The 17,644-nt window shown below is 38.3% G+C and overlaps 1 protein-coding gene across 1 annotated transcript in view; it reads left to right on the top strand.

The window, feature by feature from the left end:
* Nucleotides 1-1,204: 1,204 nt before the first annotated feature.
* The window catches only part of lpgat1 (lysophosphatidylglycerol acyltransferase 1), a 52,065-nt gene continuing 35,625 nt past the window's right edge, over nucleotides 1,205-17,644 (top strand). Inside the window, exons 1-4 of the mRNA XM_080048090.1 lie at nucleotides 1,205-1,768; nucleotides 2,434-2,686; nucleotides 14,082-14,200; nucleotides 16,292-16,387. Coding sequence (XP_079904216.1) covers nucleotides 2,449-2,686; nucleotides 14,082-14,200; nucleotides 16,292-16,387 — 453 coding nt within the window. The 5' untranslated portion in view covers nucleotides 1,205-1,768; nucleotides 2,434-2,448. The remainder of the gene's footprint in view (nucleotides 1,769-2,433; nucleotides 2,687-14,081; nucleotides 14,201-16,291; nucleotides 16,388-17,644) is intronic.

Here is a 17,644-nt window from a genome sequence, read left to right as displayed (position 1 = left end):
TAGTCACCAAATTATGTTCAAACACAGAAACCATCCGCACTTGACATCACAGAGCATGCGCACTTCATAGATAGAAGCTGGCGTCAGGTGAGGTCGGGAGAGCGTCAAGTTACAAGAAGTTAAAAAGGACACTTCCGCACGTGGGTTTCAAAATAAAACGTTTTACTGAATATACTGTGATTTTTTTATACCACGTTAAATCTAATACAATCTTACACTTAAGAAAAAGGAGTGGACTACTCTCTTCTCTCCACAAGTAGTTTTTTCTTTTACAACTTTATTTTTAAATTTTTGATACTTTTCTTTGGTGTACATATATAAGTATAATAATAATCACTATTCAAAGTGTAAACATAATGCAAATGTTATGCAATAAGTAAATAATGCAATATTTCTTGATTGCAGACTTATTTAAAATGTTAGTGTATTACTTTTCCTCAAACATCCACTCGCCCTATATCACATTGGATTTTGATTGTTATGGTAATTGCAAATTGATGAAGGGAATTTTCAATACTAAAGTAAAATATCAACTTAAATGGGTCTTGCATTTTTACCTATTATTAACCATCTGTTTTGTGAATATTTTGTATACTATATTTTAGGTATAGTTCTAATTGTTATGTTTCTATTGTGTTAATCTTGTTGAATATTATTCTTATTCAACTATTGATTATTTTATGGTGTTAAGCTATGTATAAAGGACACATTCTTACATAATTATATATTTCTTATTCATATTCATATATTCTAAAATGGGATCATTCGTAAACATAGGCTACTGAATTTACCTTTAAAAAGGATAAAGAAAGTAGGCCTAATTAAAATTTTGTACAAAATATTCACAAAACAAGTGGTTAAAATATGAATTTCCCCCTGGGGATTAAGAAAGTATTTCTGGTTGAGATTCTTGCTGTAATGTTTTAATATCATTATTTGTATAGGCCCACTAATATTCAGATTTTATTAGAGATTTCCACAGACAGACATACAAAATAAAAGGGATGACATTAGAATGCATGTTTTGCTGTTGTTCTTTAATTTATATATTTATTAATTATTTGTTTGAGGTTGAGTTTGAGGTCTTCCCAAATAACATATGCCAACAACCGAAGCTTTTATTGTGAAGGCATTGCGGACTCCTTTGATCTTTTGTGTACATTGACTCTGCGTGAATCCGGCTCCGGGGAGAAGATAACGGGTCCGGGCCGCCTAGAAACGATAAATCTCCGTTCTTCGTATTTAATGTGTTCATGTCCTTTATAGTTTATGTGGCGCGTGTCTGACTCGCGGACGTTGAACCCAGGCTTGGGTCGACCAGCCTCGCGCCTATATTCGCTAGCGGGAGCTTGGTAGCTAGCTAACCTGACGACGACGAAGATGATGATGATGAGATGATGCATCAGGGGAATTATCCCGGTGTCTCGAGCTGAGATGGAGCCAGCGACGCTCAAGTGGAGTTGCTTGCTAGCAAGCTAGCTAGCGAGCTAACAGTGCCCGCCGGGATTCACGGTGCACGAGCCAGTAGCCCCGGATAACGCTAGCTAAATGGGTGCAAGTGCAGATTTATCGCACAGGATTTCTTGTAACGTTATCACACACTACCACCACTGTCCTTTCGTTTTAACACAGACTGGCCATGGCAACTAGCAAAACAAATGCTAAGTTAACCGTTTAAGGTTAGCTACACGTGACATAATTTATCTCACTCCCAACATTAAGCTAACATCCCCTGACCGTCCTTGGATGCTTCAGTGACATTAACCGGGTGAGTTCCGTGACTTTTACTGAATTACAGGGTCGTGCTGTGTTCTGAATGATGCACGCGTATATTGCGCTCTGCACCAGCATCCATACGTGCAGCGTCCGAGTTAACGTTTGGTATTGTATCTAATAAAATACCGAAGCACTTAATCTTATTATCTCCTTCCTATCCCTTGTGACGGTTTGTTTTGCGGTGATGGTACAGCTCACGGGTTGTCATGCCCGACACATTTCTTCACGTCTGTTCCCGTTGAGCTAACTCAGCCCGCTGCTAGCTAACATGTCTTGGAGAGCTCGACCACGTCCCGTGCGACTGGTCCTTTTATGGTCCTGTCTTTGCGTGCATTACTGCTAAGGATAGGTGGCTAGCTAGCAGCAAGTCACCAATAACATATAGGAACAACCAAGGATAAATCTCCTTTGGATAATAACCAGGAGAATAGCGTCCACTAAGCGTGTGTTAACATTGCAATTCAGCGAAAGAGCCTCACCCTCAACCGGTTAGCGGCAGACACCCCTCTGTGTGTGTGTCCACGGTGTGTATTGTAAGGTAACATTGTTTTGTGGAATTGGGTCCCTGCTCTGAGCCCATCGGTTTGTCTAACTTGTTGTGTTTTGTCTTACAGTCCAGGATGAGATGCTAACTGCTGCTGTGTCTCTGTTTTGCAGACGGCGTGTATCAGGATGGCACAGCTCTTGGACGGGGCCGGCAAACTGGGCTGGGTTCTGCTCCAGTCTGTGGTCCGTTTTGTGTTCATGGTCCTCAATAACTCTGTAGCCATCCCATCCTACTGCTTGTACTTGCTGCTCCTGCAGCCGCTGAGAATATGGGACAGCTCCACTTTCTGGAACATCGAAGGAGTAATGTTCAAATGGTGTCTCGCCATGGTGTCTACATGGGGCTGGATTGCGGGTTATACAGGTAAGAGATTCACACACACATTGCCATTGTTCAATGTGCGGATGTATTTGCATGCTGGACTCATTGGTTACTGCTTCCTGATAGTTGAGCTTGCAGAGAATACTCAAACCATTGGAGTTGCTCACCAGCTCCAGTTTGTGCTCCATATATCTACTTTTGAGTCACAGAGATAAACCTGGGCTGTATTGTAAAACGTATACACAGCAATATCTGAAAAGCCCACAAGGTCGTTCAACAAAATGTCCTGCTGTTTTAAAAGTTTACCCAGGTTCTCAAAGACTCTTGTAAACACCTGAATGAAAAACATACTGTTTGCTGCATAATGAAAGTTTACGGCACTTGTTTTCCTAATTTAAAAAAAAGATGGTGATTCCAATGTTAATCCATGATAGGCACAAACTATCTCATAGTTCCTTCTCCAGACCAGTGTGTAAACTAGTTATGTAGTATTGTAGTTGCTGTACCACTGCCATATGTAACAAATGTGGAATAAGTCAGTACCAGGGGTTATTTCACCTCAGGCTCTCATATTTTCATAGGCATGTTTTACAAATATTTACATTTCATCGATCGAGTAAATAAGACGAATCGTTGGCAGAGTAATTGATAAAACCTTTTAATTAATTTTTTTGTAGTGGCTATAATTATTGGATTTACCAAGTACAGATAAGGCACAGGTGTTTGTTTTTGTGCTGAAACATTGTAAGAGGTCAGCAGAAGTGTTTGTCTGTTCCTCTCAACTGGCCGGTTGAATGTCTAGATGTGATTCAGGCAGACGGAGGTATTTAGTTGCACAGAGCTACGAGCAAAATGCTTACAAATTGCTAAGTGGCGAACACGGGAGCAACACAGCATCCTGATTAATAATGCAAAGCTTTCAGCCTATAGAACACCTGGTCTTACGTTGAGCAATATGTGTTACAGACCTTGACTGGCAGGGTTCAGATGTGGGATACAGCGAGGCCTTATAATACAGATTGTGAATCAATTGTAAGTTACACTTTCATATAAAACATACACTATATTTTGCAATTTGGAACTTAAAACAGATTTTTTTGTCAATCTCATATGCTCCTTATTCTGACTCGCATCAAATTTGAACTACTTTGACCTTTCTCTGGCCAGTCATATTATAATTCAAATGTTTGCAGCTACTTCAACTCATCATCAGTCAGTCAGTAAGGAACACTGAGGCATCGGGTCACATAATCATCTTAAACGTTACTTTAAAAAAAGATAGGATATCTTACACAAGGTATTTGAGTGCAATGTTAACACAAAGTTAAGAGCCTTGAAATCCATTTCAAAATAGCCACACACTTAAAAAAGTCACAATGGGTAATATGTCATTATACAATGAGTAGCACTCTACTGTATGATGCTGTGTAGGGGCATTACGATACACGCCATGCACAATCACTTTGATAAGTAACTTATGCACAAGCATGCCAAGAGTAACATCTTTTGTATTGTTGTTTGGCCCATGTGGGTCAGGACTTGTTTAGCTTGCTGTCAGATATTGGCCACATTACAAAACACTGTGTGAGAAGCCTAACAATTTAAAAAAAATCTGAGCAGTAAATCATCTGACACATACATACTATGGATGTAAACGTAGGTCCAGATGAACTGATTCAGTGGAGGGGGTCACCTTGTTGTAGAGCATGTGTAAACATCGATCAACAACACTTTGACAAGCATTGGTGAATCACCCCTGTTACCTTTACCTCACATGGCACCAGTTCTCTGCACCGTGTGAATGACCTTTTTCATTCAAACATATTTATTTTAGATTCTGTAAGGTTTTGTCGAAGCTCACATCTTTACCGTCACACTTTTTCATCTTATAATTTCCCTTTTTATTTCAAACTAACAGCTTCAAATCATATTTGTGCCGGTATCTGTACCACTGCTTTTAAACACAAACAATTTGGCATTCAAAGAGCAGACGGCTGACCTATGTAGTTGCCCTATTCAATTCAATGTGATGTATTTTAGACACATTCTTCTTCAATGTGCTTAACTGATTATCTGCAAAGATACATTTTTGTGTAGGTTCAAAGTTTGAAAAAAGAAATATTTGTATGTTTTATTGATGACATGCTTAAAAAGATATTACATGTTACTTACTTTGTTTTAATAGAACATAGATTTACTATTGCTGAGTTCTTCAGCCTGCACCTGCGCTCAAGAGGTGCTTAAGGTGTGTGAAGGTAATGGGGATACTCATTCACAGCTCGACTTACTGAAGTCTGAAAGCTGAGCTTTGGTTAACTATCAGAGATGGAGGATGTTGTGTCTCCTCCACCGGAGAAGCAGATCAACGGTTCTTTGTTTATAATATACTGTACAATCGCGTTATCAGCACCAAATTGTACTGTATATTCTTTATCATTGGGACAATTTGTAGAAAAAGGACACAAGGATTCTGAAGATGGTTTGTAGAAGACAAATCATAGTCCGACCCCCTCTGGTATAGAAATTAGATCTCAAGCTTCTCATCGAGGCTTATCTGGACTCATTATGTGAAGGGTGAAAAGTGAGAGTATCAACACACTTTTATTCTCAAGTGTGAATTATTAAATGTGTCTTGAAAATCAAGTACAATCTGCTGCTGTCTGTATACCTATAGTAGAGCATTGTCTGTTTCCTGGTGTGTACAATAAGCTTTTTTATGTTCCACCATAGAGACAGGATTAGTTTTTGTGCAGATGTTTTGGTATGATATCAAATACGTGCTGCACATTTGATGAGGGAAGATGTTTCAGGCACTATGCAAACAGGTTAACTCATGAGAAGCAATTAAGCATATTCAGACAGCTTCAGACAGAATACTTATCCTGAACTGCTATAAAAATGTCTCCAATATCCACGACGGTCTTCTTATAGAAATGTAATAATAACTTCTGCTGGAGTACAGCTCAGCTCTCAATGAGTGAGGTCACAGTGATATGTGTTTAAATCATTCAGCCATAACTAAAACAACTGAGCCAGCTTCATTTATTTTGATAGATACCCATTTTATGGAAAAAAAAATTGGCTTTAGCATGGCCAAGCTAATATTGCAATCACCAGCTTCACTTAGTAGCGCAGTAAAAATCTCTCAGCAGCTTTTTTTTATACAATTTAAGTAAATTGCATTCAAACTTCATATAACCTAAATCAGCAGAGGCACAACATTGATGCCCGGTGTAAAGGATGCAACAAATAATGGTAATTACAATTTGTTTATCCACTTGGCAGGATTAATCTTGATTTGAAAACTGCATTTCAGACAACTGTCAGCTTAATGCGCTAGAAATGAATAATTATGAAACTGATTGAGAAATGTTCTAGTTACACAAGGCTCGATGGTGTTTTGTGCCCCCAACGGAGCCTTCAAGGCAGCGCTGCCTGGAAGGCCCTAACCCTAACTGTTATGCCTCCAACAGTGCCTTCCACGCAGCGCTGCCTTGGAGGCTCCGTTTGGGGGCACAAAACACACAAACACCTTACACAAGCCACCTTTTTTTAGAAAGCTATTTGTATGTGGTAACTTGTGTCATTTAACCTGACCTCCTTTTCCCCTTTTGTTGGTAAAAGCTGTACAACTCTATGATGTCTGATTCATTGAGACACACACGCACACACACACCCCACACCCCACAGACAGGTGCACTAAAGCCAGCAGGATTAAGTTGCATGCTCCATGAGTGGATGGTCTGCTGCACACGTTAAGAGATCAAAGATGATGACTGTGAGATAGCAGACTTATCACTTGTGAGTCTTTGATCATATTTAGAATCCCATGTTTTACATGAAACACACGGTAACCTGGTTATGCATGTCCTTTACATGGATATAACATGATCCAGACTTCTGATCCCTGTCTGCTGTCCATACAAAATTAAATCTCCAGCTATATTGATAATAGATTAAATCATTTACATCATTTGTCAAACAGAGTTGCTCCTCCAGCTTTTACATTATAGTAAATCAAATATTTGTGCTCTTGGACTATTAGTTGGACAAAACGAGATATGTTGGCTCGGGGATATTCTATTTAAAAAAATATATATATATATATATATATATATATATATATATATATATATATATATATATATATATATATATATAGATATTTGTTTTACTGTTTTTTTTATTATTATTTTTTTATTATGATTTTCCAGGTTCATACATTACAGTCAATAATAATACATATCATACTTCTCACCAAGCCGTCTGTAGATGTACATTTATAGCCCACAGAAAAGTATCACAGGCTCGGTAAGCAGTACAAAAGTGAGCAAGGACCCATTAGAACTTCCTACATACTGTATTATATACACATAACCATTTTTTAAATTTAGTAAAATAAGAACAATAACAAAATAAACAAACATGTTGGGGTAAACCTCAATGACACGAAAAGCCCTCTACAGAGGGAAAAGGACACAAAAATCCACTTTAGACAAAGGATGGTCGTATTGGTGTGACATACGTTATCCATCTTTCCCATCTTTTCAAAAAAGTTCCCTGTTGCAGTCTGAAAGCAAAAGTAATCCTTTCCATCTTAAAAATATCATAGATAATGTCAATCCATTCCTCCACAGTAGGTTTTCCAGTTTTTACTGTTTTTTAATGTTTTGCTGTTTTAAATTCGTATCTTTCTGCTCCTATGTTCTTATACTCATATTCTACTCAAATAATCAAGAATGTAATTGGTCATTTAATCCATTGTTGCTTTTGAATACTGTCTTTGTTAAATTGGTTTCTGCATCTTATCACTGGTATTGGATTTTATATTGAAAACAAAAATGCCAAAAATTCACTGATCCGAGCTTTTCAAGTGTGAATTATTGAGAAGCCCAAGAAGTCCGAGTTGATATATGCAAATAGCTTGTGAATAGTGTGAACTAAATATATTGGGGTTTGAAGCTTTTTGTTGGACAAAAGTGATCTGCATTGGTGAACTGGTGGGTTTGAGGAGCTGTGATGTGAAGACATTTTTCACCATGTTTTGACATTTCATAAACTAAGCAATTCATCTGGGAAATATTTGACAGATGGATTGATAATACAATCCATTTTTAGAAATACTACATTACTGAAGGTAACTGCACTTGTGCAAACCCAGATGACCAGAGACCTGATTGCGGTGTGTACATGCCTAGGGCCAAAATCTCTCCAACTAGGGCCGACACTACCATATTCATACAGCAAAATAAGCGTAAAATCCTCACATTTGAGTTACTGGAACCATTCCAGTGTACATGCATAACTGAGATTTCAGTGTTCCTGCAAATGTTTTGATACAAGATTGATTGGATTTCATATGTGCTACATAGGGTGGGAATACATTCAATGTGGAGGATCTCCCTTTCAAGCTGTAACATAAACTGATCTTCATATATTAAAGCCATGGTGCCCCCACACAGGTCTTATAAGTTAACTTACTTGGCTAGTTAAACTTAATCTCTGTACTGTGTGGGTGTGGGCAGATCATACTTGATTGATGTTTCCTTCCTTACTGTCCTGAATTATCTTTGCTGCACCTGTTTGAAGGAGACAATGTAGAGCTTTGCAAGTTGCAAACATGCTTCTTATGATAGAATCTACTGTGAGAGAGCAGCTCTAAAAGCATTATCACTTTGCACCATTTTTGAATGCTTGTCTTTTATTCAATAAAAGCACAACAGCCCCCCATCCAAAAAGGAACTTTAAAAGGTTGAATTTGCACCTTGAAGTGCACACACATGTTAAGTGTATGGTCCATTATTTGTATTGAGTGTGTCTGCATATTATTGCGGCAAAACAGTAGAAGTTGCACTTTTCTTTAATTGTATTTTGTACTGTCTTCATGTTTGCACAAAATGTGTTCCTGCACATAGCATATACAATTGCACAACTGTAAGGTCAATGTCTGCTGTATTTTTGTATTAAAATAAACAGTTGTTTATTTTTTGTGCGTATTGGCATCTTTGAGCAAAATACCCCCCAAATTTACTCTGGTTTGCCAATTATGTCTCATAAATATTTGGGACTCTTTGGCCACACTCTGCTGTGGACAGCCACGTTTTATAAAGGAGTTGGTGTGATGCTTTGACACATCTCTGTCCTCTAGAGAGATAAAAAGTAGTGTAATGATGGGAGGCAAGGTCAGCTGTACAACGTTTAGCTGACCACTGACACCGGATTAGACAGTGCGCCTGCAGCATGGCTGTCATCCTGCTCCGCTAACTGTGTCATCTCTCAAAGACAATTTCCCTAATGTATTCTATCTGACAGATGACCCATCTCCGTGATATCATTTATGCTCATCTACCGTAACAACAGGGACTACAGCCAGCACCAAGTCATGCTCCTTATGAAATGACATTGCCTTTGAGGTACATACAGCCCACACAACCCCTGTCAGGTGTCACAGATGTGTCATTTTTCAAGAAGTATGCTCTCAATTCCTGCGCGCATAAGGATCGATCTCATTCTCTAGAGGACAGGAGTTGAAACATAGGCCTAAATTGAACATGGCAACAACTCACCCCTGTCAATCACAAAAAAAAACTTTAACTTTAGACTTTGACGATCTCCTTGTGAGGATTTCCGAAGATTCAATTAAGCACCCTGTGTCTCCAGGCTGCACTATTATGTAGAGCACTTTGGCTCAATCGATCATAATCAAGAGGGAAAAATGTAACATGTATAAATTGATTAATGCAAAAATACTTTGCAATATCATGATAATATTTTTAGGCCTTTTTGCCCGGGCAATTTATCATATGTATTGATCTTTGACTTTTTAGCATGCCAGTTATGTTTAGTTCTGCACTAAGGGAACATGTGTAACTTTATTTTGTATCACAACCGCTCTAATCTATTTTTAAGATGAACCCATCAGTTCAGCCGTGCTCGTGGTACTACTACTACTACTACTACTACTCTACTCTACTACTATTACTGCTTAGCTGGGCACTCGCTGTCCTTTTCACTACCGACACCGACTGTGTAAGGGCTGCTGCTGTTTCTGAAAATTTGTTTACACAATGCTGTCTTTGTGTACTTCATTTCCCAGAATGGCTTTTCACTTACTCCAGTGAGAGTGGGCATGACCTTGGTACTTTTTTGTGCCAAGATAGAGTAGTAGTAAAAGCAAGAAAGTAAGTTTCGACAGTAAAGACGAGGTAAGCGATACCCTTCTTACCCAAACGGAAACAATAGATGCATTGCTTTCTAGTCTTTTTGAGGGTGCGGTCAGTGGACAAATTCCAATGATCAGATTCTGTTATCTGTATAACTTGCTTCAGACACCATAAGCAGACAATTATTGTTTATTATCTTCAATCACAGTGTGACGTTTTTTGGTATACAGCTGGACTGTCAGGCAACACCCAAAAACAAAAGAGGTCCAGAAATGGAAAAAAAAACATTTAAATATACAGTATATTTAGATTTCACTAAAATAACGTTTGCAATTTTGGCAGTATAATCTTCTATAATCTATAATTGTTGTTCTGAGGTACTTTCATGATTTTAATCATGCATCAAATATATACAGTATATTTTTTTATTTTATTTTTTTACCTCTCTGGTTTTCTGTTGGTGAAATGTTCTTGCTCAATCGAATGTTTCATTTGGTGCATAGAACATTTCTGATGAATCTTTATCTACCAGCAATCTTTATGTTAACTCACACTCTGCACCCTGACACAACATTTGCATGACACAGAACTGGTCAGACCCGCCCAGAACTGCAGGGATTCCCAGTAAACAAAAAAAATGGTTGCTGCTGATGGTTCTCTGTTGATATGCAGAGTTGTTGAAGCTCTGAGAGCGTTTTAATTGCAAAGAGAATCTTGCATGTCCTCCAGGAGGGCTATTGTTGTTGCCCCTCATCTCACAGCCGTGTTTACTCCTTTTGTTGCAGCTCCCGCATGTATCCCTTCAACAATCATATACAGGTTGAATGGTTAGTTAAGCAATACGTCTGCTCTGAGGTCTGACAATGTAAATCAGGGAGTTGAGAGGTAATTGTCATTAAACATTAATGATGTGTGTTTGTGTAGATATACTGTATGATCCAGAATCTCTGTAAACAAAGGGGACCACCGTAGCTAGCATCATGCCCGTTTTCATAGTAGGGCTGCAACTAACGATTATTTTGATAATCGATTAATCTGTCGATTATTTTCTTGATCTATTAGTGGTTTGGTCCGTAAAATGGTGAAAAATGTTGATCTATTTCCCAAAGCCCATGTGGACGTCCTCAAATGTATCGTTATGTCCAAAACACAAAGATATTTCAGTTTACTGTCATCAGAGGATTAAAGAAACCAGAAAATATATTTTAGAAGCTGAAAACAGAGAATTTGAAAAAAAATATATAAAAAGATGACTCGAAACGATTAATCGATTATAAAAATAGTTGGCGACTATTTTTTTTTTTATTTTCGATTAAAAATCAATTAATCCTTGCAGCCCTATTTCAGAGCCTAGGCTGTGTATTAACCCTTGATTATTTTTGTTTTGCGTCGTACGTACAGGTAGCAGATTGTGAGGAGATATTCACGTATTTTTACAAGCATTTTCCAGACACCACCTTTTTAAAGCATATTTCTTTGAGTAGTTAAATTGAAAAACCTATCTTCTTTTATATAATTCGATCAATACTGACTTTAACTGGGATATGTTTAAGACCTACCAGAGCACGCATTTCCTTCTAGAACTACAACAGAGGTTTGTGGTTACTAGAAATAGTATTTAATAATAGATATATCTTCCACTGTGGAAATGTTGCCAGGAAGCAGATTGATCATAACAGGTGTGTGATTGGACAATGTAGATAGCTGGCAGGAGAGAGTTGTGTCACAAGAACACACATGCACATAAAAACTGTTGGAAAGGTCAAGTTTTTGACAGCTATTTGGATTTCTGCCATGTTTCTCACAGAATGGAGGTCATTTCTGTGTTTTGAACGTCAGTGAAGCCAAACTGTATCTCACACTGTTGAATCAGTTTTCCTATACCTATGTGTTGATCTTTATACTCCTGCACGCCTCATACTGTTTTAACCTTTGACAAAGGAAGGGATCGTTTTAGTGGTCAAGGTTTGGTCTGAATTTATGTGTAACCTACTCATGAATATAACAGTTAACATACATTGTCAATGCTCCTTGATTCTAAAGCCAGATCCTAGATTGGTTACGAGACCACAGCACCTTTGGGTATCCCATTTATTGTGGTGCGCTTGTTTTGGCAAGCTGTCGTGTTTTCAATCATTACCAGCCCAAGCCCAAGCCCATTCTACCTGCTGCAAGCCATGGATACAAACTTAAACTTATTTAACTTTTGTAATATTACCAAACTGTTTGGCTGTGACAGTCAAAGGACCCATTCTGTATGACCACAAAAGCAGGAAGTGGGTCACATCTCGACAACATTTTGTTGGATCATGTTGACCAAAATTGTTCCGGGCAAAGATGAGACCTTTGTGTACCTATATGTGCATTGTACCCTGCTTGATGTGCCTTTTGGCCTAACAAAAACTGCGGCTTGCAGCTCTATTTTGCTTTGCATTATTTTTATCACTTTGACAGCGTAGTATACATGCCTTATGTTGTTTCATTGAAGAGGGAAGTATTATTTCTGGATTGTAGGATTGCAAATAAGCCTGATCTCCCATTCTAGCAGGATGTAGCTTTGAGTTAATGATGTCCAAATTACAAAATTTTATTTTAGGCAGGGAGCTCCCACACCAACAAGTCCACTTGTGATGTTGTGTGTTGACACAAAGAGTGATGATTACGTTTTAAAGTGAGGATATTCAGGCTTTAATCTTACGTACGTCCTGCGGTGCTCTTTACTAAAAATAACTTAATGCTACCTATAAAAAGAAATAGGTGCCCAAGTGCAACGTCTGATGCTAAGTAGAGCTGATTGTGCTAATATTTCTATCCTTTAAGATATTTCAGTATGTGTAGTCTTGTATGGAAAATAAAACGTTCAATCTAGAAACTGACAATGAAATGACAGCTAAAATCATTGGAAATAATGCCATTAAATGCCTGTTATAGACATAATAACATTGTCATCTTTCATACACTCACACTTTAAACTGATTTTGATGAACATTATCAATGAAGTTCTTTGAAAATCTTTTGTTTTTCATTACGAGGAGTTAGGTATTCACCCCGTAGAATCATTGCATCGGGTTTTAAAGAATCTTACACCTTGTTGCTGTACCAGAAAACCCGCAACTTGAAAGTCTAGTAGGATGTGATGAAATGACAATACATTTTTTTATATATGTATACAGTATATTCGTGTTTCCTCACCTCTGCTCAGAGGGATCAAAGGAAAGTGCTTGTAATACCATTTCCTGAATCTCACTTCCCCTTTCTCGTTTCAAAACCACTTGGCCAACATGTTGTCATTCCCTTTCAACATTAGTTAATACTTACTGTGTCTAAGCTAATACAATAAACAGACCTAAAACTTGAAATGTTCCTGTTTTAGAACTGTAAAGTTTAAAAAAAAATGTAATGCTACTTAAAGTGTTTTGGTTTGACTGTCCAAGCATACAAGCCATGTCATTTTGGACGTCATGTTTGTGTTGTAGAAAACGTATGTATTTCAAGTAAGCTGTAAGTAAGTAGGCTGTTTGTAGTCAGGGAGTGTTAGGACAGTTGAGGATTTATATTAAAAAAAAAACGAGGAGGGACAGTTTCATAGAAATTGTGTTTACACTGTGAATTACACCAACCTTGCACTCCAGGGTCTTTAAAGCATACTTGTTGCCTTTGGGTTTGTTTTTGGTCTCACTGTATGTGTATCACTTAGCATAACTTTTAACAGTTCTCATTCAACTCTGGTAAGGAGATAGCCTGGTCCTACCAGACCATCGTACTTAATTTCATTTGTACAGAGAGTCTGGAATCGCTCAATTGACAAACGTAAACTCACTTGAAGGCGGGTGTCTGTTGAAGTTTAAAACTATTGGATCTGCCCATTGCCACTCTGGATCTGCCAACCAATCGCATAACGTTTGGTCGTGATGTATGTCATGGCTGGCTTCTGACAACTGAAACTGGTGCACGTCATTGTTCTTAGCTACTCCCTCTGTTCGCTGATCGGAATGTCCAAAAATCTGGCGGATAATACAGATTAGTGGTTTTGAAAACATAGCAACGCACCAACTAAGGCAATGAGATAGGACTGTAAACTAGCAATCATTTATGCAAACAATGCATGATTTGAAAATTATTTTAGTTTAATGTGATTGTTGGACCATAAAGATGTACACGAGTGGTTTTATTGCCACTGGAGAGAAAACTCCCAAGGGCTGCACTTTTTGATAGATGGAATTTGCCCAGCCCGTTTAACCAAAAGGTGTCCCGTCTGTTTATTCGCCTTGCAGTAACGGAGTGGGGTGACGACGTACGGCCCATCTCTGAAGAAGAAGCCATGGTCCTCGTCAACCACCAATCCACGGGAGACGTGTGCACCCTCATGATGTGCCTGCAAGACAAGGGCACGGTAAGAGCAATGACATGCCACATTGTGTCCCTGTTAGGAAATCCAAAGATATTTGGTCGAACAAACCATGCATTACTTTGAACTAGCACCGTCTGTATTTTAACGCACAGGCTGTTGTCTAGTGTGCATGTTTGTATGCGTTTGTCACCGCAAATAAGTAGTTGATACAGTATGAAACCCACCTAAGCACAAGTTAAGTATGTTGGTTTTAAGGACGTTTGCCGATAGTTAGCAGGTGTCTTAACTGTCAGTTTGTTTATTTGCACATAGAGAAGTGTTTGTGAAGACATGGTTTAGTTCAAATTAAAGTAAAGGTCCTCCAACTTTCTTACGCAATAACTTATGAAGTTGGGATGTTTAGTTATGGATGATGACTTTTCTGCAATAAGTTGTGTGCCTGTTTCCTGTATTGTCTTTTTAACAGGATTTTCATTTTGTACAATAGTAAGGAGTAAAAGCAATAGCATTATACATTTTTAAAGTCAAGACTGTAGAGACGGACATGTGGCGCAGTGCTATGGTTTGCTAAATTCAAATTACAAAAAGGGAGTTTTGAGCGCCTACCAGAGTTGCTGAGGAAGCCGACAACAGGTGTGCAAAGATACACGCGATGGCTGCTTTGCATTTTTTCTCACTGATCATTTTTCCACACATTTCCTTACGGAACAACATGTCATGTGTTCCAAAGTGCACACAGTTGTCTTGATACTTTGGTGAAATCTGAAATATAATTTTGTCTTGTTCAGATGATAGTTGGTAACTGAATATAAGACAATAGACTATTCCTGCTCTCTGTAGGTATTAATTGCTTTATGAGCAGGGCCGTACGCTTATTTTTTTAGGTGGTAGCACTGGTGCTAGCAATCAAAAAAATTCAGTAGCACAAAAATAAATTTGGTAGCACACAAAGTATGATCGAAAACTTGCATAACCTTAACCCTTACATTTCGCTCTAATTACCTTTGAGCATGTCATCTTGGTCTCATTTGAGATTCTCAATTAATATTACATCCTAGTGTGTGCAGTAATAATTATAGAAGAATGAATAGGGGTGCACTGATTGCAATTTAGACAAAAGAATCTAACCTGCCAATTGCAATTTTTTGCTGATTCAGAATTATTTCTCCCCATAAAAATATTAAAAAAAAATATTGTATATACATATAATTATTATATTAATAATAATACACATTTTTAGAAAACGTCCTTCTGTTAATTAAAACCAAACTTTAAAACATTAAACATAGCCTATTAAATAAATAAGTATACATATTGGTACAATTTAGGATAAATTAAATAGGTAAATACATACAGAGGTTAACAGTGAAAGCTACCAGTAAGACACACTGGCATGTGTCTCCAGGATTCGTTATGATGATTACCTGTATACTGTACAATCGGGACCGCAAGCGCAGAACTTTGACGTTTCGCAATGGCAACATGCAGCTTACGAAGCCGTCAAAAGTTAAGATTCTATATCTCTCATATAAATATGCCAGGGAAACTAAAGGGTTTTGCCTGTCTTTAAACTCTGGACATCCTTGGACACTCTCCAACTCTCACACATCAAGGGTCCATGGGATCTTCAACAGACAGTGATGCCAAATAATTGATTGGCGGTGCTTTTATACTTGATGATTTTATAATCTGGAACGTTATTTCTTCCTGTTAAAGGTGAACCAGCGTCATGACACTAAAAACCCAAATGTGAACCTGAGGTAACTGAGATAGCCCTAAATCCTGCTTTGTAGTACAGGCTTCACAGAGAGCTGTAGTGTTTTTAATTTTTTGGCTGAGACATGCGCTGGACTGGATGTCCCACGCCACACTGTGCTGCACAAACGCGATGACATGATCCGCTTCAACAACTGCATCCCCCAGTTTATCCTCTTAGCATTGGAAGGGCAGTAAGCCAAAGCTGTGTCGTTGCAGGTCATCAGGGTGGAAGTGCTCAGACAGGCAGTGTAAGAGTTAAGGAAAATGCCACCAAAGCCAAGGTCCTGTGCTTTTGCTTACAGGTTAATTGGGGATTGAGCAAAATTGTGCAACGTTTGTTACAGATGTTCATTTCCTTTTTCCTCCTTTCTTTAGGTGGTACGAAAAATGATGTGGTTGATGGACCATGTGTTCAAATACACCAACTTTGGCCTAGTGTCCCTGATCCACGGGGACTTTTTCATCAGACAGGTAAGAGACTCACAATTTGCTTAGTTTTTAGTTTTTTTAAAAGTATAAATTAGTGCTGTCAGTTAAAAGCGTTAGTAACGGCATTAACGCAAACCCATTTTAACATTGTCAATGTTTTTGTCGCAAGATTAACTTTCTTTTTGGCCTAACAAACTTTGTAGTTTATTCACATGCTGTTGCAACAACTATTAATGTTTGAAACACTACAACAGCATCAAGAAGCTCGCAGTTAAGTTACTGTTAGATCAAACTGAACATTTCCTATAGTGTAACTTCACATTCAAATAATTTACTTGGCAAAACGGCTAAACGTCAAGTCAATTCTGACTTTAGTTTTGAAGCAGAAACCGGAAACCGGCGCTTCTTAGCCCCGCGCTTCCTTCACTGGTAGTGTCTTCCGTGTGTGACTCTGGGACCACGTGGTGAAAGAACAGAAAGAAAGCCTTTCATTTGCAAAAGTCTTACTTGTAACTCTGCAGTGCACTCACACCAAAACCTTCATGAATGTTAGTGGCAGCCAGCAGTCATTCATTTTCACTTTAATTTTCGCTTTATATTGTTGTTTTTTGTAACAAAACGATCAGAAAACCTATTCAATTGACTTATGTACATAAAATGATGTCAAGTGTTGCAGTATTGTTGTGACACCTTAGCTGCTCATCAGATAGTTTATTTGGTAAATGAACTGTTGTCGCTCTCAGACGAATGATTATTCTCCCTTCGCATGCAATGCCTTGTTTTCCCCCCAAAGTCTCAGGATTAAAACATATACATTTTAGCCATAGTCCAACTATGTCCCCGCTACTGCTGGCCTGTTTTTTACTGTGGTCTGCAAAAGTAGAGTAGCTTCCCATCTGCTTGTCCCAGCTGGACGGCAGATATGTTTTGCGGGCTTCCCACAGCCATGACGTCCTCTGAGAAGAATAACGGCAGTGGCAGGGCTGGTCAGCCCCAGGTCAGAGCTGCCTAATCTGACAGGCCTACACATGGAGTCTGCAGGGATCCCGTTGGTCAGGGAATTCCTATTATGCAAGATTTGAAGGTTAAAGCTATAGTACGTAACTTTTTTTGCCCTTCCGAGTAATTACAACAACACTGTCGTTTTATCTACAGTGGAGGAAATAAGTATTTGATCCCTCACTGATTTTGTAAGTTTGCCCACTTACAATGAAACAAACAGTCTATAATTTTAATGCTAGGTTTATTTTAACAGTGATAGACAGAATATCAAAAAGAAAATCCAGAAATTCACATAAA

Source organism: Ammodytes marinus (genome assembly GCF_949987685.1).
Source record: "Ammodytes marinus genome assembly, chromosome: 19".
NCBI lineage: Eukaryota > Metazoa > Chordata > Actinopteri > Uranoscopiformes > Ammodytidae > Ammodytes > Ammodytes marinus.
Note: the sequence above shows the minus strand (reverse complement) of the source record. Positions and strands in the feature narration are given on the sequence as shown.